Source organism: Choloepus didactylus, chromosome 13, assembly GCF_015220235.1.
Source record: "Choloepus didactylus isolate mChoDid1 chromosome 13, mChoDid1.pri, whole genome shotgun sequence".
NCBI lineage: Eukaryota > Metazoa > Chordata > Mammalia > Pilosa > Megalonychidae > Choloepus > Choloepus didactylus.
The window spans coordinates 94,918,429-94,939,993 of record NC_051319.1 but is presented as its reverse complement, the minus strand read 5'-3'; the positions used below and the strand labels follow the sequence as shown (position 1 = coordinate 94,939,993).

Here is a 21,565-nt window from a genome sequence, read left to right as displayed (position 1 = left end):
TCTCTAGCTTTGGGTATGTTTTAAATTTTCTTGTAAACTACCAAAAGGGGTGCGGTGTGGGGTTGGGAAGAAACTGCTGTCCACGCACTCAAAGCAGCAGCTCCCAGGCACTGTGCAGGCCACTCCGGCTGGGCACCCCAGCCCCCAGAAATGTGCCCACTGCCCGCCAGGGCACCAGAGGCCTATCCCCCTTACACCCTGCACCACCCCTTCCAAAATAGAGCCCCAGTTAGAAAGAGCCTGTGAAGCTGTGAGCCAGGGAGCTGGGTAAGTACTTTCTACCCTCCAAATGTCCAGTCTGGGTCTGAGCTCCACTGTTCTGGTCATGGGGAGTGCAGGGTCAGAGGAGGGCACTGTCTGTGGTCAAGAGTGGCACAGTCAGGTCTGGAACCAGGCATCTGTCCACCACCCCACTCTGTACTTCCTGCGGCCTGACTCAGCACTGCCCACCCACCCCCGGGTGCTGAGGAGAGAGCGGAGAAGTAAAAAGTAAGGCAGAAAAGGGGCCCGCCCGAGGGTAGAAGCTCTGCTGGGCTTAGGCCCTTCCTACCCCTGCCAAACTGCCTCCCCCGTGGCTGCTCTGATCTGCCACTTCCAGAGTCTTCCTTCCCACATGATGAAAGAGAGAAGGATGGAAAGTGGGAGAAGGCTCACAGTCGAGGGAGGGGGGATCTATATATATGTGAGAAGACAGAGGAACAGATTGTTGGGGACCAAGAGAGGCAACGAACCCACCGAGGCAAACAATAGCGCCTCAGGATGTTAAAAGCAGCTCAGTAGCAAAAGCCTCCTCCTCCCAGTTCCACCTGCCCACGCCACCCCGCGGTGGCCTCTGTGCTGTGGGAGGGGGGTGGTGCAGGGGGCCTGGCAGCAGGGGCGGAGGCAGGGCACAAGGGGACCACAGCCAAGCGCTGCTTGTGGAGGGAGTGCAAGGATAGTCTGCAGAGTTCACGAAGGTGAGCCGAGCTGCCCAAGAGAGTGGGGAAGACCTGCTTCTGAAGTCTCTGCCAAGACTTCACTGGGTGGTCAAACCCCTGCGCTTTGTGAGCCTCAGTTTCCCACCTGCTGAATGGGGACAGCAACAATCCTGGCCCAGTCTCACTCACTAGTGGGGTGCTGCTAAAATTTGGAAAAGGCAAAGCATACACAAAGGGTGACAGGAGCTTTCCTTCTGGGGTGGGTTAGAAAAAATGGACTTGAAGTTGAGGCAGCAAAACCATCGATTGCCTGGACATTTGGCCAGGCCTCTCTGTAGGTGCTGGGCAGTAAGAACCCAAGACACCCAGGACTCTCTTCTTCCCTGTAGGACCTGCTACCCGCTGCTGCAGCTGAGCTCATTCCACCCGAATCCTCCCTCCAGCAAGTCTGGGGCAGAGTCAGGGTGGGGGCTGACCAGCCCAGGCTGCAGATCCTGGGCAAGGAACACAGCCACAAAGGCACCCAAGGTGGCAGAGCTCTGGAGAGCAGCAGCCGCTCTCAGAACTGCCTGGGAAATAGGGAAAAGATCCTGGGCTGGGCCCATCCCAGAGGACTCAGAAATGCAGCTCTCTAGGACACGGCCTGGAAGCTCCAAGGTCAACAAGCCCCCAGAGATTCTACGTGCAGCCTCCTGCTGCAGCCCCACCTCAGGGCTCTGAAGGCCAGTGGCCTCACCTGACTGCAAGTCAGTTCTCCAGGCACCAGACAGGAGCAACTTCCACAACCAAGCACGCTAGGGCCATGATTTAATGCCTTAATTTGGTTTCTTATAGCTCCCTTCTTTCTCTCTGATTCAACCTGAACCTTTGAGGGCAGGGCTTATGTCTTGAAATTGGTGTCCACCCCAGGCCCCAACATGGACCCTGGCCTGAGATTAATGCTCAGCATGACAGGGCTGAGCCCCAGACCACCCGTCACAAGCGTCCCTTCCAGGTGGGGAGACTGAGGCACAGTGAGGGGGCTGGGAATGGAGCCGCAACCCCCTTTACTGCCTCCCAACCTGGGGTTCTGCCCACCACCCTGGCAGCAATCTGTTTCCCCCCACTGATGGGCTAATAATAAAAACAGAGAGCGAAACTTGTCAATAGAGAAGTGCTCGATAAATGCATAATAACGGTAATAATCATAATTAGTGAGCTGGGAATTAAGGAGCTAAAACCCCCCAGTCAGGCGGGGGCTGCAGCTCCCCCAGGCTATGCCCGTCTTCCCTGAATCTTCCTGGGGGAATGCTCAAACCGCTGACTTTTTCCTCCTTCTCTTTTAATAGGGACTCCAGAATCTTCAGGACTAACGTACCAATTAAATGGTTCAGTTTAAGCATGATGTTCATTTTAATTGTGTTAGTCCACCCCCGCAGAGAAAAGGCGCAACAGCCCCCTCCCTCCCAGCTGTTTAGATCTTGCTCAGAGGGGGAGGCAGCTTTTTCAAGGCTCCCCTAAGCCCCAGAGAGACGGAGGGCAATGCCCAAGCTCCTGCTTTCTTCCCTGCCTAGAAAGGGAGGTGTTGGGGGATGCCGGACAGTGGGTAAGAGGACACAGGGCTCGCCGTCAAGCACCAGGTCTGAAACCTGCTAGCAAGTGATGCTGGGGAAAGGTCATTCACCTTCCCTGAGACTTGTTCTCTCTTCCTCGAAACAGAAATAACAAAAGGACCTATCTTGGTTGTTGTGGGGATTAAATAGAATAATACCAGCAGTAAGTGGCCAGTAATCTTAGTTGTCATTCATTATTATTTCTGTAATCTGTGCAATGCAGAAGAGAAAGGCAGTGAGCACCCTATCACTGGAGGTATGCAAGCAGCGCCAGGGCACCCCCAAGAGATGGATCACTAAGAGCATGATACATGGTATGTGAAGAAGATCCCACCAGCCTAGGGCTTGGAGGCCTCCTGCTTCTCTGATTAGGCCCCAGGAGGGGAACGGGGGCCCTGAGGAGCCTGGCTCTGTGGCCTAGGCTAGAGGAGGGCAAAGGGCAGCATTGCCTACTGGGCAGGCCTGGGGCTCACACAGAGGCAGGGACCATACCAGCCCGGCTGCCTTGGTCTCTGCAGTCAGGGAGACACGAGGTTGGCTTGGTAGCCACCTCGGGGATGCAGTGCCATGGAAAGGTGGGCCCCACACTCTTGAGTAAGGCCTGAGAGCCCTGCAGAGAAGACCCCCACTCCCATGGAAATGGCCATACATAAGCGGCCAGGACCAGGGTGCACAATTCCTTGGCCTTCTGAGGGTTAAGAGGACTTGGGGCAGTCACTTCAACTCTCAGGGCCTTGACTCCTGACCCACCAAATGGGGTACCACGATCCGTCCTCCTTGTCCACAGCAGGCACTATTTATTGCCCGGTACTTCAAGTACTTCCCTCGCCACTCAGAGGCAAGGGGGAGGCACCATTGTTGCATGTTTCAGAGCAGAAACCCCCAAGTCTCGGAATGGTGAAGGCACCGCCAGGATCATGGAGGAGTGGTGGGTGGTAGTCAAAAATCGACCTCACGCTGTCTGGCTCTGAAGCCTGTGTGCTCAACTACACTCTGCTACCTCTCGGGGTTACTGAGAAGAAGAGTGTGTGTCAACCCTGGAAAACTGTGAAGTGCTGTTCAAATGTGAAGAGGGGAGGCGAGACTTTCCCTGTGGGGAAAATTTGCATGCACCCCCGGGAGCCCACCAGCCAAGCCTGAGCCCACAGTGTGTTCAGAGAAGGCCCGAGGCCCCAAGCGCACAGCACGGCCTACCTGGCCTGATGGCAGCTCCTTCTCACTCTTCCCGGAACCTTCTGCACTCTTCTCCTGGGGGGCTGGAGCCAGGGTCTTGCTTCTGGCAGCTTTGGAGTTATCCTCCTTCCGAGGGGTCATGACCTGAGTGAGCACATGGTGGTGGGAGGAGGGGAGATTAGCTGAGGGGGAGTACAGACGAGGGACCAGGAACTTGGCCTCCACCCGGGGACCAGGGAACCCCAGTGGTGAGCAATGACCCTTATGCAGTTTTAACTTTCCCAGGAAGGTGGCACAGCCTGTCCCACAGCCACTGGAAACACACGCCTCCATCCCACTTTTCCTCCTTCCAGAAGAACTTGAAAGGGACGTATGGCTCAGACCTGGCGAAAACCTGAGGGTTGGGGCACTACTGGCTAGGGGTATGGAGCGGGAGGTGACAGCAGTCTGGGACAAGGTGGCAGGCATGAGCCAGTGGCCCCAGCAGAGCTCACATCTGGCTGGGACATCCCTAGCTAAAAGCATTCCAATGGTCGTCATTCCCTCCTGCCGGGCCAGGCACAAATGAGGGTGCACGGCTGGTGGGATCTAGTCAGGCGCCAACTCAGGTAAAGCCTGAGGAGGAGCAGAAGGCAACTCTGTGCTTACCTATAGGCATGAAGACCCCAACTTTCACTATGCAGCCCCAGACAGAAAAGGGAGTCCCAGGCTTCCAACTTCCCAAGAGAAGCTAGAAAATCTGATTTGTAATGCCATTTCCCAATTTTCAAATGGGCAATTACAGAACACACTGTTGGCTGACCCCCAACAGCCATGCCCCAATCTTTCTTAGTAACTGAACCCTGGCTCTGTTCTGTTGACCCCTGCCACATGTTTTTGGGAAGATGGCCCCTTCTCCCAGCCAGGCCCGGGAGCCTTTTCCAGCAGGGACTGGCTTTGGCAGGAGTAGGTGGGTGGGAGGCATTTGCCTGAGGTAGGGCCAAGGAGAGGTAGTCTACTGGGGGATTTCTTAGTTCTTCAGGAGATGCTGCAGCCCTCCTGTGACAAAGAAGTTGGTGGAAGAAATCTGGGTCACCACTGATGCTGAGCTGCAGAATTAACCACTCCGTAGCTTCTCTACCCCGAGTCTTATTGTACCGTGAGATTGAAATTTCCCGCAATAACCCAGCCACCTCATCCATACCCTACGGACTACAAAGCTCCTTGAGGGCATGGGCATTATCTTTCAGCCCTTTATCTCTAGCAACAAGATAAAGCATCCAACAGCTGTTGATCTGGTATTCAATGGTTATTGGTTTGGTGAACCAGCGGCAGAGGTTAGTGCTAAGAGGAGTCTCAGCTCAGAGTTCTGGGTGCTTGGTTTATTCACGGAGAAAACAGAAATCTAAGAGGGGAAAGCCTGGCCTGGCATCAGGATTTCCAAATTCTCTTAAGAAATGGCAGATCAGGCCACACTGAAAGTACATTTTCACAGCTGGCAATGATGGGGGGCTGTCCCCCAAGAAGGAGTGATGGTTCTCCATTTTGCCATAGTTGCCTCCACTTGCTACTGTCTCTCCTGCTCCAAGGCTGAATGTCTATTGCCTCACCTGGCCTATCTCAACCATTCCCATTACCCGTCCGAGCCCTACAGATACTGGAGTGTGTCACCCTGAACTTCTGCAGGACATAACCACCCCTGCTGCCTTCCACAAGCAGACACAGGGAAATCGTCCAGATAAAAAACGGTTTTTCATTCCTTCTCTCTCCCCACATCCTAGGCTTCGCATTAGGCTAGATGAGCCCTCCTTGCGTAGGTGATCCTTGCCCAGGTGAGAACCCAGGCCCAGGTAAGGGATGTGACTTCCCCCCCACCCAGGGCCTCCCCATACCTGTTTTGCTGCCTGAGCCTCATTGTCACTCTCTGACTGTGACACTTTTGGATTCTTGGCCTCATTTGCCTTGGTGGAAGTTGCTGGCCTCGCCTTCCAGGGGACCGGTGTATCCACTTGTGCTGTCGGGGTCTTGGTAGACACAGGAGTGCCCAGGATGCCTTTCATTGGGGAGGCCTTGGTCTGGGGGGTTTTCACAGTGGGTTTCATCTAAAGAGACATGGAGGACAGCAGCTGGGGGCAGGAATCCTAGAGCCAGAACCTGGATTTGTGGTCTTCCCTCCCCACCTGGACCAGAATCCAAGTTCGGACCAAGGAGAAACAGATGGAGGCGCCTTGGAGGCCGGGCATGTGCAGCTGCCTCCTCCTTAGGCCTCACCTGGGCTGGGGCCATGGCTGTCGGTGCCTCCTCCTCACTGTCTGACTCCTCCTCGCTGCTACTCTCTGAGTCCTCCTCTGGCTTCCCTGCCTGGGCGGCTGCAGGTCCTGTCTTCCCAGGAGGTGCCAGGGCAGCTACTTTCCCTGGGGACCCCTTGATGGAAGCTGAGGCAGCTCTGACCTGGCTGGGTCTCCCTGAGGTCTTTGCCTGGATTAAGAGAGACAGAATCGGAGAAGGCAGTCCAGAGGGTGGATGCTGCAGACACATAGGAGATGGAAAACGCAGCTGTACTGCGGGCAGGGGGCTGGGGCCCAAGGCATACCTGGGACTCCTGGCAGAGGAGAAAGCAAAGGGCAGCCCTCCACCTTCCCTAGGGCCTCACCTGAGCAGGTGCATCTTCCTCACTGTCTGAGTCCTCCTCACTGCTCTCCTCCTCCTCCTCTGTTCTCCCGGCTGCCCCAACCTGGGTGGCTGTGGCCACTGCCTTCCCCACGGCGGGTGCAGACACCTGGCCCCTCACCAAGGTGGGACTGCTCTGGGAGGTTCTTGCTGGTGGCTTTCCCTGAATTGTGAGGAGATAACAGTATTGGAGAAGGAAGTAGAGTATGGCTCCTTTTAGGTTAAGCTCCCACCCATGTCTTGACTGTGGAGAGGCTGACCGACCTATGCAAGAGCCTTCTCCAGGCTGGGGTCACAGCTTGGAGCTCTTCTCCAGTCCAACCCAACCCCCTCCTGTGGCTTCTGGCCCCTCTTGCCTTGGCCGGGGACCCCTGTTTGGCTTGAATTGCTGGAGTGACCACTTTTCCAGGAGCTGATACTGCCCCTTTGGCTGAAGATGCTCTGGTGGAAGCTGGGTTGGCTTTGGTCTGGGAGGTTTTCACTGAGGCCTTCACCTGCCAAGAGAAAAGGTGAGTACAGAAGGAAGGTGAGAGGCAGGAGGGCAGTTAGCCGAGATTGCTGATTCAGGAGTCAGAATGCCTGAGTTTTCTGAGAATTCTGGACTCTTCCATTTCATCACGTGACCTCACTGAACCTCATTTTCATCCTTGGGAAAATGGAGACAGTAATAAGGCCCACCTACAGGGTTACTGTGAGGATTAAGTGGGAGAGTCACAGTGTCGAAAATAGTGCCTGGCACATAATCATCCAACTCATTATTGTGAGTGCCTTTCTTACTGTCAGCTAAGCACAAGATTACCCAGAACAAAGACATTTACAGGCTCCCTTTCAGCTAGGTGGTCATGTGACTTAAACACTGGTTAATGGAATATAAGTCAAGTGTCATTAAAGGTAGAGAACATGTCCTTGGCTGGAATCCTGAGGTAATAGTTGGAGCTCAAACAGCCATATTAGTCTATGAGGTGGAGCCAGGTACTGAGGCTAGAAGAACATGACAGAAAGCCATTGTTGTTTGAGGTTTTCTGCAGCTTAATCTAAACTTCAGCTGATATCCAATGATCCCCAAAATGCCTGGAAGTCTCCAGCAGATGCAGACCTAGAGATGAGAGCAAAAAAGAGCAAAATTCCTGGAGTGAGGTACTTGATAGGAGTGTGAGGGTAAGCCCTAATAACCTGAAACAAGATGAGGAATTTGGCAGCATCTTACGGCCTTTTCCTCATTTTGGAGATGTGTTACCTGGTCAGCGTCAGAAGGCCTTCCCCCCATCCCTCATCTACATGAGACCAAATAAAATTAAGAGGCAAAACTTCAGTAAAGAAAATTCCCTAAATCATACACTGCATATGACTAAGGTCAGAACTCACCCAGAGGGGAGTAACGTTTTTGACACAGACTTAAGAAAACAAAACCAAACCAATAGGACAAATTTGAACACACATACATATACAGAAACCATCAGAATGGGCATGCTTTAAAAAAAAAAAAAAATAGCTTAGAACATCCAGATTCAATTCCCAGAGCCAAGAGCCCTCTTTACCCAATATGCCAAGTATAAAATTGGACAAAATGGTCAAAACCAACCATTTGGAAGACATAGGAAATCAACTGAAGGCAAACAACAAACAAAGAAATGTTAACTCTTCAGTCTGGAGGCTCCTCAGAAAGCTAAGTACAGAATTACCATATGACCTGGCAATCCCACTTCCAGGTGTATACCCAAAAGAATTGAAAGCAGGGATGTGAACAGATACCTGCACATCAATGTTCATAGGCATTATCCACAATTGCCAAAAGATGGAAACCACCCAAGTGTCCATCGATGGCAGAATGGATAAACAAAATATATGTTCATACATGGACTATTATTCAGCCATGAGAAGGAATGAAGTTCAGGTACAGGCAACAACATGGATGAACACCGAAGATATCATGTTGAGTGAAATAACCCAGGCACAAAGAACAAATATTGCATGATCTTACTTATATGAATATGCAAATTCATAGACAGAAATTAGAATACATGTTACAAGGGGCAGGGGTAGGGGTGGGGAATGGGGTGTTAATGCTTAATTGGTATAGAGTTTCTATTTGTGGTGATGGAAAAGTTTTAATAATGGATGGTGGTGATGGTAGCCCAACATTGTGAATATATTTAACAGCACTGAATTGTATACTTAAAAGTAGCTAAATAATTCTCTCTCTATATATATATATCCACCCAGAATTTAAAAAAACCCACAGAACTGTACAACAAAAAGAGTGAACCCTAATATAAACTATGGACTACAGTTAATTATAGAATTTTAACAATATTGTTTCATCAATTGTAACAAAGGTACCACATTAATGCAAAATGTCAATAATAGGGAAAACTGAAAACTGTGTGTGTTGGAGGAGAGTATATAAGAACACTGTACTTTCCACATGATTTTTCTGTAAAACTCACAACTGCTCTTAAAAAGAAGTGTTTAGGGGGGCGGGGCAAGATGGCGGACTGGTGAGCTGTATGTTTTAGTTACTCCTCCAGGAAAGTAGGCAGATAGCCAGGAACTGCGTGGACTGGACACCACAGAGCAATCTGACTTTGGGCATACTTCATACAACACTCGTGAAAACGTGGAACTGCTGAGATCAGCGAAATCTGTAAGTTTTTGCGGCCAGGGGACCCGTGCCCCTCCCTGCCAGGCTCAGTCCCATGGGAGGAGGGGCTGTCAGCTCCGGGAAGGAGAAGGGAGAACTGCAGTGGCAGCCCTTATCGGAAACTCATTCTACTGATCCAAACTCCAACCATAGATAGACTGAGACCAGACACCAGAGAATCTGTGAGCAGCCAGCCCAGCAGAGACGAGACAGGCATAGAAAAAAAAACAACACGAAAAACCAAAATAAAAGCGGAGGATTTTTGGAGTTCTGGTGAACATAGAAAGGGGAAGGGCAGAGCTCAGGCCCCGAGGCGCATATGCAAATCCCGAAGAAAAGCTGATCTCTCTGCCCTGTGGACCTTTCCTTAATGGCCCTGGTTCCTTTGTCTCTTAGCATTTCAATAACCCATTAGATCTCTGAGGAGGGCACTTTTTTTTTTTTTTTTTTTTTTTAATCCTTTTTTCTTTTTCTAAAACAATTACTCTAAGAAGCCCAATACAGAAAGCTTCAAAGACTTGCAATTTGGGCAGGTCAACTCAAGTGCAGAACTAAGAGAGCTCTGAGACAAAAGGCAATAATCCAGTGCCTGAGAAAATTCACTAAACACCACAACTTCCCAAGAAAAGGGGGGTGTCCGCTCACAGCCATCATCCTGGTGGACAGGAAACCCTCCTGCCCATCGCCAGCCCCATAGCCCAGAGCTGCCCAAGACAACCCAGTGTGACGGAAGTGCTTCAAACAACAGGCACACACCACAAAACTGGGTGTGGACATTAGCCTTCCCTGCAACCTCAGCTGATTGTCCCAGAGTTGGGAAGGTGGAGCAGTGTGAATTAACAAAGCCCCATTCAGCCATCATTTCAGCAGACTGGGAGCCTCCCTACACAGCCCAGCAGCCCAGAACTGCCCTGGGGGGACGGCACTCACCTGTGACATAGCACAGTCATCCCTCAACAGAGGACCCTGAGTGCACAGCCTGGAAGAGGGGCCCACTTGCAAGTCTTAGGAGCCATACGCCAATACCAAGGACTTGTGGGTCATTGGCAGAGACAAACTGTGGCAGGACTGAACTGAAGGATTAGACTATTGCAGCAGCTTTAAAACTCTAGGATCACCAGGGAGATTTGATTGTTAGGGCCACCCCCCCTCCCTGACTGCCCAGAAACACGCCCCATATACAGGGCAGGCAACACCAACTACACACGCAAGCGTGGTACACCAATTGGACCCCACAAGACTCACTCCCCCACTCACCAAAAAGGCTAAGCAGGGGAGAACTGGCTTGTGGAGAACAGGTGGCTCGTGGACGCCACCTGCTGGTTAGTTAGAGAAAGTGTACTCCACGAAGCTGTAGATCTGATAAATCAGAGATAAGTACTTCAATTGGTCTACAAATCCTAAAAGAACCCTATCAAGTTCAGCAAATGCCACGAGGCCAAAAACAACAGAAAATTATAAAGCATATGAAAAAACCAGATGATATGGATAACCCAAGCCCAAGCACCCAAATCAAAAGATCAGAAGAGACACAGCACCTAGAGCAGCTACTCAAAGAACTAAAGATGAACAATGAGACCATAGTACGGGATACAAAGGATATCAAGAAGACCCTAGAAGAGCATAAAGAAGACATTGCAAGACTAAATAAAAAATGGATGATCTTATGGAAATTAAAGAAACTGTTGACCAAATTAAAAAGATTCTGGACACTCATAGTACAAGACTAGAGGAAGTTGAACAACGAATCAGTGACCTGGAAGATGACAGAATGGAAAATGAAAGCATAAAAGAAAGAATGGGGAAAAAATTGAAAAAATTGAAATGGACCTCAGGGATATGATAGATAATATGAAATGTCCGAATATAAGACTCATTGGTGTCCCAGAAGGGGAAGAAAGGGGTAAAGGTCTAGGAAGAGTATTCAAAGAAATTGTTGGGGAAAACTTCCCAAATCTTCTAAACAACATAAATACACAAATCATAAATGCTCAGCGAACTCCAAATAGAATAAATCCAAATAAACCCACTCCGAGACATATACTGATCACACTGTCAAACACAGAAGAGAAGGAGCAAGTTCTGAAAGCAGCAAGAGAAAAGCAATTCACCACATACAAAGGAAACAGCATAAGACTAAGTAGTGACTACTCAGCAGCCACCACGGAGGCGAGAAGGCAGTGGCACGATATATTTAAAATTCTGAGTGAGAAAAATTTCCAGCCAAGAATACTTTATCCAGCAAAGCTCTCCTTCAAATTTGAGGGAGAGCTTAAATTTTTCACAGACAGACAAATGCTGAGAGAATTTGCTAACAAGAGACCTGCCCTACTGGAGATACTAAAGGGAGCCCTACAGACAGAGAAACAAAGACAGGACAGAGAGACTTGGAGAAAGGTTCAGTACTAAAGAGATTCGGTATCGGTACAATAAAGGATATTAATAGAGAGAGGGAAAAATATGACAAACATAAACCAAAGGATAAGATGCCTGATTCACGAAATGCCTTCACGGTTATAACGTTGAATGTAAATGGATTAAACTCCCCAATTAAAAGATATAGATTCGCAGAATGGATCAAAAAAAATGAACCATCAATATGTTGCATACAAGAGACTCATCTTAGACACAGGGACACAAAGAAACTGAAAGTGAAAGGATGGAAAAAAATATTTCATGCAAGCTACAGCCAAAAGAAAGCAGGTGTAGCAATATTAATCTCAGATAAAATAGACTTCAAATGCAGGGATGTTTTGAGAGACAAAGAAGGCCACTACATACTAATAAAAGGGGCAATTCAGCAAGAAGAAATAAGAATCGTAAATGTCTATGCACCCAATCAAGGTGCCACAAAATACATGAGAGAAACACTGGCAAAACTAAAGGAAGCAATTGATGTTTCCACAATAATTGTGGGAGACTTCAACACATCACTCTCTCCTATAGATAGATCAACCAGACAGAAGACCAATAAGGAAATTGAAAACCTAAACAATCTGATAAATGAATTAGATTTAACAGACATATACAGGACATTACATCCCAAATCACCAGGATACACATACTTTTCTAGTGCTCACGGAACTTTCTCCAGAATAGATCATATGCTGGGACATAAAAAAAGCCTCAATAAATTTAAAAAGATTGAAATTATTCAAAGCACATTCTCTGACCACAATGGAATACAATTAGAAGTCAATAACCATCAGAGACTTAGAAAATTCACAAATACCTGGAGGTTAAACAACACACTCCTAAACAATCAGTGGGTTAAAGAAGAAATAGCAAGAGAAATTGCTAAATATATAGAGACGAATGAAAATGAGAACACAACATACCAAAACCTATGGGATGCAGCAAAAGCAGTGCTAAGGGGGAAATTTATAGCACTAAACGCATATATTAAAAAGGAAGAAAGAGCCAAAATCAAAGAACTAATGGATCAACTGAAGAAGCTAGAAAATGAACAGCAAACCAATCCTAAACCAAGTAGAAGAAAAGAAATAACAAGGATTAAAGCAGAAATAAATGACATAGAGAACAAAAAAACAATAGAGAGGATAAATATCACCAAAAGTTGGTTCTTTGAGATCAACAAGATTGACAAGCCCCTAGCTAGACTGACAAAATCAAAAAGAGAGAAGACCCATATAAACAAAATAATGAATGAAAAAGGTGACATAACTGCAGATCCTGAAGAAATTAAAAAAATTATAAGAGGATATTATGAACAACTGTATGGCAACAAACTGGACAATGCAGAAGAAATGGACAATTTCCTGGAAACATATGAACAACCTAGACTGACCAGAGAAGAAACAGAAGACCTCAACCAACCCATCACAAGCAAAGAGATCCAATCAGTCATCAAAAATCTTCCCATAAATAAATGCCCAGGGCCAGATGGCTTCACAGGGGAATTCTACCAAACTTTCCAGAAAGAACTGACACCAATCTTACTCAAACTCTTTCAAAACATTGAAGAAAATGGAACACTACCTAACTCATTTTATGAAGCTAACATCAATCTAATATCAAAACCAGGCAAAGATGCTACAAAAAAGGAAAACTACCGGCCAATCTCCCTAATGAATATAGATGCAAAAATCCTCAACAAAATACTTGCAAATCGAATCCAAAGACACATTAAAAAAATCATACACCATGACCAAGTGGGGTTCATTCCAGGCATGCAAGGATGGTTCAACATAAGAAAATCAATCAATGTATTACAACACATTAACAAGTCAAAAGGGAAAAATCAATTGATCATCTCAATAGATGCTGAAAAAGCATTTGACAAAATCCAACAACCCTTTTTGATAAAAACACTTCAAAAGGTAGGAATTGAAGGAAACTTCCTCAACATGATAAAGAGCATATATGAAAAACCCACAGCCAGCATAGTACTCAATGGTGAGAGACTGAAAGCCTTCCCTCTAAGATCAGGAACAAGACAAGGATGCCCGCTGTCACCACTGTTATTCACCATTGTGCTGGAAGTGCTAGCCAGGGCAATCCGGCAAGACAAAGAAATAAAAGGCATCCAAATTGGAAAAGAAGAAATAAAACCGTCATTGTTTGCAGATGATATGATCTTATATCTAGAAAACCCTGAGAAATCGACAATACAGCTACTAGAGCTAATAAACAAATTTAGCAAAGTAGCGGGATACAAGATTAATGCACATAAGTCAGTAATGTTTCTATATGCTAGAAATGAACAAACTGAAGAGACACTCAAGAAAAAGATACCATTTTCAATAGCAACTAAAAAAATCAAGTACCTAGGAATCAACTTAACCAAAGATGTAAAAGACCTATACAAAGAAAACTACATAACTCTACTAAAAGAAATAGAAGGGGACCTTAAAAGATGGAAAAATATTCCATGTTCATGGATAGGAAGGCTAAATGTCATTAAGATGTCAATTCTACCCAAACTCATCTACAGATTCAAAGCAATCCCAATCAAAATTCCAACAACCTACTTTGCAGACTTGGAAAAGCTAGTTATCAAATTTATTTGGAAAGGGAAGATGCCTCGAATTGCTAAAGACACTCTAAAAAAGAAAAACGAAGTGGGAGGACTTACACTCCCTGACTTTGAAGCTTATTATAAAGCCACAGTTGCCAAAACAGCATGGTACTGGCACAAAGATAGACATATAGATCAATGGAATCGAATTGAGAATTCAGAGATAGACCCTCAGATCTATGGCCGACTGATCTTTGATAAGGCCCCCAAAGTCACTGAACTGAGCCATAATGATCTTTTCAACAAATGGGGCTGGGAGAGTTGGATATCCATATCCAAAAGAATGAAAGAGGACCCCTACCTCACCCCCTACACAAAAATTAACTCAAAATGGACCAAAGATCTCAATATAAAAGAAAGTACCATAAAACTCCTAGAAGATAATGTAGGAAAACATCTTCAAGACCTTGTATTAGGCGGCCACTTCCTAGACTTTACACCCAAAGCACAAGCAACAAAAGAGAAAATAGATAAATGGGAACTCCTCAAGCTTAGAAGTTTCTGCACCTCAAAGGAATTTCTCAAAAAGGTAAAGAGGCAGCCAACTGAATGGGAAAAAATTTTTGGAAACCATGTTTCTGACAAAAGACTGATATCTTGCATATATAAAGAAATCCTACAACTCAATGACAATAGTACAGACAGCCCAATTATAAAATGGGCAAAAGATATGAAAAGACAGTTCTCTGAAGAGGAAATACAGATGGCCAAGAAACACATGAAAAAATGTTCAGCTTCACTAGCTATTAGAGAGATGCAAATTAAGACCACAATGAGATACCATCTAACACCGGTTAGAATGGCTGCCATTAAACAAACAGGAAACTACAAATGCTGGAGGGGATGTGGAGAAATTGGAACTCTTATTCATTGTTGGTGGGACTGTATAATGGTTCAGCCACTCTGGAAGTCAGTCTGGCAGTTCCTTAGGAAACTAGATATAGAGTTACCATTCGATCCAGCGATTGCACTTCTCGGTATATACCCGGAAGATCGGAAAGCAGTGACACGAACAGATATCTGCACGCCAATGTTCATAGCAGCATTATTCACAATTGCCAAGAGATGGAAACAACCCAAATGTCCTTCAGCAGATGAGTGGATAAATAAAATGTGGTATATATACACGATGGAATACTACGCGGCAGTAAGAAGGAACGATCTCGTGAAACATAAGACAACATGGATGAACCTTGAAGACATAATGCTGAGCGAAATAAGCCAGGCACAAAAAGAGAAATATTATATGCTACCACTGATGTGAACTTTGAAAAATGTAAAACAAATGGTTTATAATGTAGAATGTAGGGGAACTAGCAGTAGAGAGCAATTAAGGAAGGGGGAACAATAATCCAAGAAGAACAGATAAGCTATTTAACGTTCTGGGGATGCCCAGCAATGACTATGGTCTGTTAATTTCTGATGGATATAGTAGGAACAAGTTCACAGAAATGTTGCTATATTATGTAACTTTCTTGGGGTAAAGTAGGAACATGTTGGAAGTAAAGCAGTTATCTTAGGTTAGTTGTCTTTTTCTTACTCCCTTGTTATGGTCTCTTTGAAATGTTCTTTTATTGTATGTTTGTTTTCTTTTTAACTTTTTTTTTCATACAGTTGATTTAAAAAAGAAGGGAAAGTTAAAAAAAAAAAAAAGAAAAACAAGGAGAAAAAAAAGATGTAGTGCCCCCTTGCGGAGTCTGTGGAGAATGCAAGGGTATTCGCCTACCCCACTTCCATGGTTGCTAACATGACCACAGACATAGAGGACTGGTGGTTTGATGGGTTGAGCCCTCTACCATAAGTTTTACCCTTGGGAAGACGGTTGCTGCAAAGGAGAGGCTAGGCCTCCCTATGGTTGTGCCTAGGAGCCTCCTCCCGAGTGCCTCTTTGTTGCTCAGATGTGGCCCTCTCTCTCTGGCTAAGCCAACTTGAAAGGTGAAATCACTGCCCTCCCCCCTACGTGGGATCAGACACCCAGGGGAGTGAATCTCCCTGGCAATGTGGAATATGACTCCCGGGGAGGAATGTAGACCCGGCATCGTGGGATGGAGAACATCTTCTTGACCAAAAGGGGGATGTGAAAGGAAATGAAATAAGCTTCAGTGGCAGAGAGATTCCAAAAGGAGCCGAGAGGTCACTCTGGTGGGCACTCTTATGCACACTTTAGACAACCCTTTTCAGGTTCTAAAGAATTGGGGTAGCTGGTGGTGGATACCTGAAACTATCAAACTACGACCCAGAACCCATGAATCTCGAAGACAGTTGTATAAAAATGTAGCTTATGAGGGGTGACAATGGGATTGGGAAAGCCATAAGGACCACACTCCACTTTGTCTAGTTTATGGATGGATAAGTAGAAAAACAGGGGAAGGAAACAAACAGACAAAGGTACCCAGTGTTCTTTTTTACTTCAATTGCTCTTTTTCACTCTAATTATTATTCTTGTTATTTTTGTGTGTGTGCTAATGAAGGTGTCAGGGATTGATTCAGGTGATGAATGTACAACTATGTAATGGTACTGTAAACAATGGAAAGTGCGATTTGTTTTGTATGACTGCGTGGTATGTGAATATATCTCAATAAAATGAAGATTAAAAAAAAAAAAAAGAAGAAGAAGTGTTTATTCTTGAAAACCTGCTAGAACTTTGGGTAAGAACAGGGAGACTGTGCAAACTTCTTGCCTGGGGCAAGAAGTGTTCCAGACTACTGCTGCTCAGTTGGTGAGACTAGTTTCACCAGTACAGGAATGGCTGTGAAACCAGCAGCTTTGCCACAGGCGAGGAAGATTCCATTTGAGGCAGGGGGTAAAAACCCTTAACGCTGCCAGCTAAAGTGGTAAACTTGGTAGTGAATAGATGAAGAAAACATGCTAGTTTATAAGACTGAGAGCAAAAGACTAGCCAAAAATTTAATGGGGAGACTCTGGAAATGAGAGAGCCACATAAGGGCTGATCAAAGATCTCCACACATCCTGAGTTGACTGGGAAACTAAGCACATGAGTAGGGAGACCCAAGAGAGACCAACAAACAGTAAAAGCCAAGGGATTTTGAGAACCGGCTGCAGCTTTGAATGCATTTCTCAACCCACACACAAATCACTCAGCAGAAGGTGGAAATCTTACGGGCTCAAGATGCTTGCACAAAAACTCTGCCCAAATCATAAGCTGACCGTTAAGCTATATAGCTAAAGGGGTGACCCTTAGGAAGCAGTAAACAGAAACTGATCTGAGCTGGCCCAGAGATGTTGGATTTAGCAGACTTCAAAATAGCTGTTACACGTACGTTAAACGAATTAAATAAAAACGTGATCACAGTAGTTCAGCAAATAGGGAATATCAATGGAGTAATAGAAATGATAAAAGAAAGAGCAAATAGAAACTATAAGTTGAAAAATACATTAAAAAAATGGCAAAATAGTAGATTTAAGACAGCAAAATAATCCGTGAACTTGTTAGCTCAAGAGAAATGATCCAATCCAAAGAACAGAGAAGAAAAAAAAATTAAGAAAAATGAAAAGGGCCTCAAAGACCTGTGGGATATCAAGTGTACCAACATATGTGTAATAGGAGCCCCCCCAAAGAGAGAAAGGGGTAGGAAAAAAATTAAATAAATAATGGCCAAAAATTTCCCAAATTTGATGGAAAAACAACAACAAAAAACCCAAAACAAAACAAAAAAAAAAACATACCCATATGATCCAAGAACCTCCATGAATCACATTTAGGATAAAACTAAAAAGAGCTACATCTAGACACATCAAAGTCACACTGCTGAAAACTTAAGACAAAGAGAATATCTTGAAAGCATCAAGATTAAACATAGCTCATCACATACAAGGGAATGGCAATACAGACTAACGGCTAACTTTTCGCCAAAAACAGTGGAGGCCAAAAGGCAGTGGAACAACACATTCAACATGCTGAAATTAAAAAATGATAACCAAGAATTCCATAACCAGCAAACCTATCCTTCAAAAACAAAGGTGACATAAAGATAGTCCATAACTAGCATGGTCACTCTAAAAGAAATACTAAAGGAAGCGCTTCAGGCTAAAAGGAAATGATACCACCAAGTAACTCAACTCCACAGGAAAACATGAAAGGCACTACAAATGGAAAGATAAATACAAAGAAGGTTGTTTAAAGAAATAACCATACACTTTGTTTATGGTTTATAACATATGGATGTAACAGATGTGAAAATAATAGCACAAAGAAGGCGGTAGAAAATGAAATGAAATTGGAGCAAAGGTACTTACTATATGTTACAAGATTTAAGTCAGTATTAACCCAAAGTAGAGTGTAATACATTGAAATTACACATTGTAATCCCTGGAGCAATCAATAAGAAAATAATAACTCAGAAAGGTTCACAAAAAAGATAGTAAAAGAGGAACATCGGGGAAAAAAGACATGAGATCTATATATGTAAAAGAACAGCAAACTGGCAGACATAAATCCAATCATATAAAATAATATTTAATGTGAACAGAGTAAATCAGGAGTCTGCCAATCATGGCCCATGGCCTGTTTCTGTATGGATTGTGGGCTAAGAATGGTTTCTATATTTTTAAATGGTTGGGGAAAAAAAATTTAAAAAGAATGATAGTTTGTGATGTGAAAATGCTGAGAAATTCAAATTTCAGCATCCATAAATACAGCCATGCATTTACATATTATCTATGGCTGCTTTTGCACAACTTGCAACAGAGATTGTATGGCCCAAAGCCTAAAATACCTACTATCTGGCTCTTCATAGAAAAAGTTTGCTGACCTTGGATTAAACACTACAATCAAAAGACCGAGATTGTCAGATGATAGAGACACACTTTAGATTCAAAGGTACAAGAAAATAAAAGGAATTGAAAAAGATATCACATGCAAACAGTAAACAAAAGAGCTAGAATGGCTATATTAATATCAAAGTAGACTTCAGGAAAGAAATATTACCAGGGAAAAACAGGGACATTACAATGATGTATTACTAAGAAGACGTAACAAAATAAATATGTATGAATCTAAAAAGAGCCTCAAAATACCTAAAGTAAAAACTGATTGAACTGAAAGGAGAAATGAACAAATCCATAATCATAGATTGAGACTCCAAATTCCTCTCTCAGTAATCAAACAAGTAGATGAAAATCAGCAATGATATATATGAAATAAATATATGATACATAAGAAATATTACTAGAGAGAAAGAGTGACAATTCATAATAAAAGTGTCTATATATCAAGATGATATGATGACTACAAATAAATATGTATACCTAACAACCAACCCTTAAACACATGAAGCAAAATGCCACAACAGTAAAAGGAGAAATAAACAATCCAACAATTGTTGATTTCACTACTATTCTCCTACTAATTGAAAGAACACCTAGATCGATAATCATTAAGGATATAAAAGATCTGAACAAACACTATTAACTAACTTGACCTACCTGACAATTATAGAGCACTCCTTTCCACAACAGATTCTTTTCAAGGGCACGTTCAACATTCTCCAGAGCAGACCACAAACCAATTCTCAAATTTAAAGGGACTGAAACCATACAAAATCACGTAAAATGTGTTTTCTGGTCACAACAGAATTAAATATTTGCAAATTAAACAACTTCTAAATAATCCAAAGATCAAAGAATGAATATACATTTCAATTTCATGAGGTGAAGCTAACACAGTCCTCACAGGGAAATTTATAGCCTTAAATACTTACATTAGAAAGAGCTAAAATCAGTAATCTAAGACATCACTTCAAGAAGCTAGAAAAAGAGCAAGTCAAACTCAAAAATAAAGAGAATAAAGATCAGAATGGAAACCAATGAAATAGAAAACAGGAAAACAAAAATCAATGAAATCAAAAGCTGGTTCTTTGAACAGCACAAAATTGATAAATCTTTAGCCAGACTGACTAAGAAAACACAGAAGGTACAACTACCAAAAATCAGGAAAGAAAGAGGGACACTACTACATACCTTAGAGAAATTAAAAGGATAAAGGATTTATAGAGGAATACTATGAACAACTTCATGCTAACAATTTGCACAATCTAGATAAACAGACACGGTCCTAGAAAGATACAAATCACTGAAACTGACTCAAGAAAAAATAAAAAATCTGAGTCAACCATTATCACTTAAAGAAACAGATTCACTAATTAAATCTGGTCGTCTCCCACCCCCCAAAACCAAAAACTCAGGCCAGATGGCTTACTGGTGAAATTTATACAACATTTAAGAAAGAAATAATACCAACCCTACACGAACTCTTACAGAAAACAGAGGACAGACTCCTTCCCAACTCATTTTATGAGGCCAGTATCACCCTGATGCCAAAGCCAAAGACATCACAAGAAAATAAAACAACAGACCAGTATTCCTTGCAAATATAGACACAAAAATCTGTAACAAAACTACCAGCAAACCAAATATAGCAACAACTAAAAAGGAATACATACCATGACCAAGTGGGTTTATCTCAGGAATGAAAAGGTAACTGAGTATCTGAAAATCAATAAAGGTATGTCACAGGTTGAACTGTGTCCCCCAAAAAGATGTGTTGAAGTCCTAACCACTGGTAGCTGTCAATGTGACCTTATTTGGAAATAGGGTGTTTGCAAATTCAACTGCTTAGATGAAATCATACTAGATTAGGGTGGGCTTTGAATCCAATGACTGGTGTCCTTACAAGGGGAGAGATTTGGAGACACAGACACACAGAGGGAAGACAGCGGTAGGAACTGGAGTGATGTAGCCACAAGCCAAGGGATGCCAAGGATTGCTGGCAACTACCAGAAGCCAGGAAAATGCAAGATGCTTCCCTAGAGCCTTCAGAGAGAGCCTGGCCCTGCCAGCCCCTTGATTTTGGAAATCTAGCCTCCAGAACTGTGAGAGAGTAAAGTTCTGTTGTCTTAAACCACCCGGATTGTGGCAATTTGTTACAGCAGCCCTAGGAAACTAATACAAGATAATACATTATATTAATAGAATAAAGGACAAAAACCATAAGATCAGCTCAATAGACACAGGAAGAGCATCTGACAAACTCCAACCCCCATTCACGACAAGAACTCTCAAGAAACTAGGGATAGAAGGTGATTTCCTCAACCTGACAAGGGGCGTTTATGAAAACCCATGTAGAATTATCATCATACTTAGCCAAAGACTGAACACTTTCCCCCTAAGGACTGGCAACAAGGCAGGGGTGACCACTTTCACAACTACTATTTTACTGTGCTGGAGGTTCTAGCCAGTGCAGTAAACAAGAAAAAGAAATAAAAGCTATCCAGATCGGAAATGAAAAACTAAAGCTGTCTTGATTTGCGGATAGCATGATTTGTAAGTAGAAAATCCTAAGGAATCTACAAAAGCTACTAGAATAAGCAAATTTAGCAAAGTTACAGGATATAAGATACACCAGGTCAGGCCCAGGAGGCACCCAAGATTCATTCAGCCGTTCACCAAACACAGACTAAGCAACTCTACTACCTCTCTCACACAAGGGCTGTCTTCCTATGGCATTCAAATGAATCATCTCCTTCCTCAGTCTCA

At 44.2% G+C, this 21,565-nt stretch overlaps 1 protein-coding gene across 6 annotated transcripts in view; it reads right to left on the bottom strand.

The window, feature by feature from the left end:
• TCOF1 (treacle ribosome biogenesis factor 1) overlaps window positions 1–21,565 on the bottom strand; it is a 51,835-nt gene that overhangs the window by 11,469 nt on the left and 18,801 nt on the right. For all 6 annotated transcript variants that reach the window (XR_005211336.1, XR_005211338.1, XR_005211339.1 and 3 more), the window contains 5 exons: window positions 6,688–6,825; window positions 6,315–6,494; window positions 5,933–6,139; window positions 5,554–5,763; window positions 3,704–3,826 (listed from right to left, as the gene is read on the bottom strand). Coding sequence is in view for 3 of the 6 variants with exons in the window: in XM_037800858.1 (XP_037656786.1) it covers window positions 3,704–3,826; window positions 5,554–5,763; window positions 5,933–6,139; window positions 6,315–6,494; window positions 6,688–6,825 (858 nt within the window). In the remaining 3 variants the exon portion in view is untranslated. The remainder of the gene's footprint in view (window positions 1–3,703; window positions 3,827–5,553; window positions 5,764–5,932; window positions 6,140–6,314; window positions 6,495–6,687; window positions 6,826–21,565) is intronic.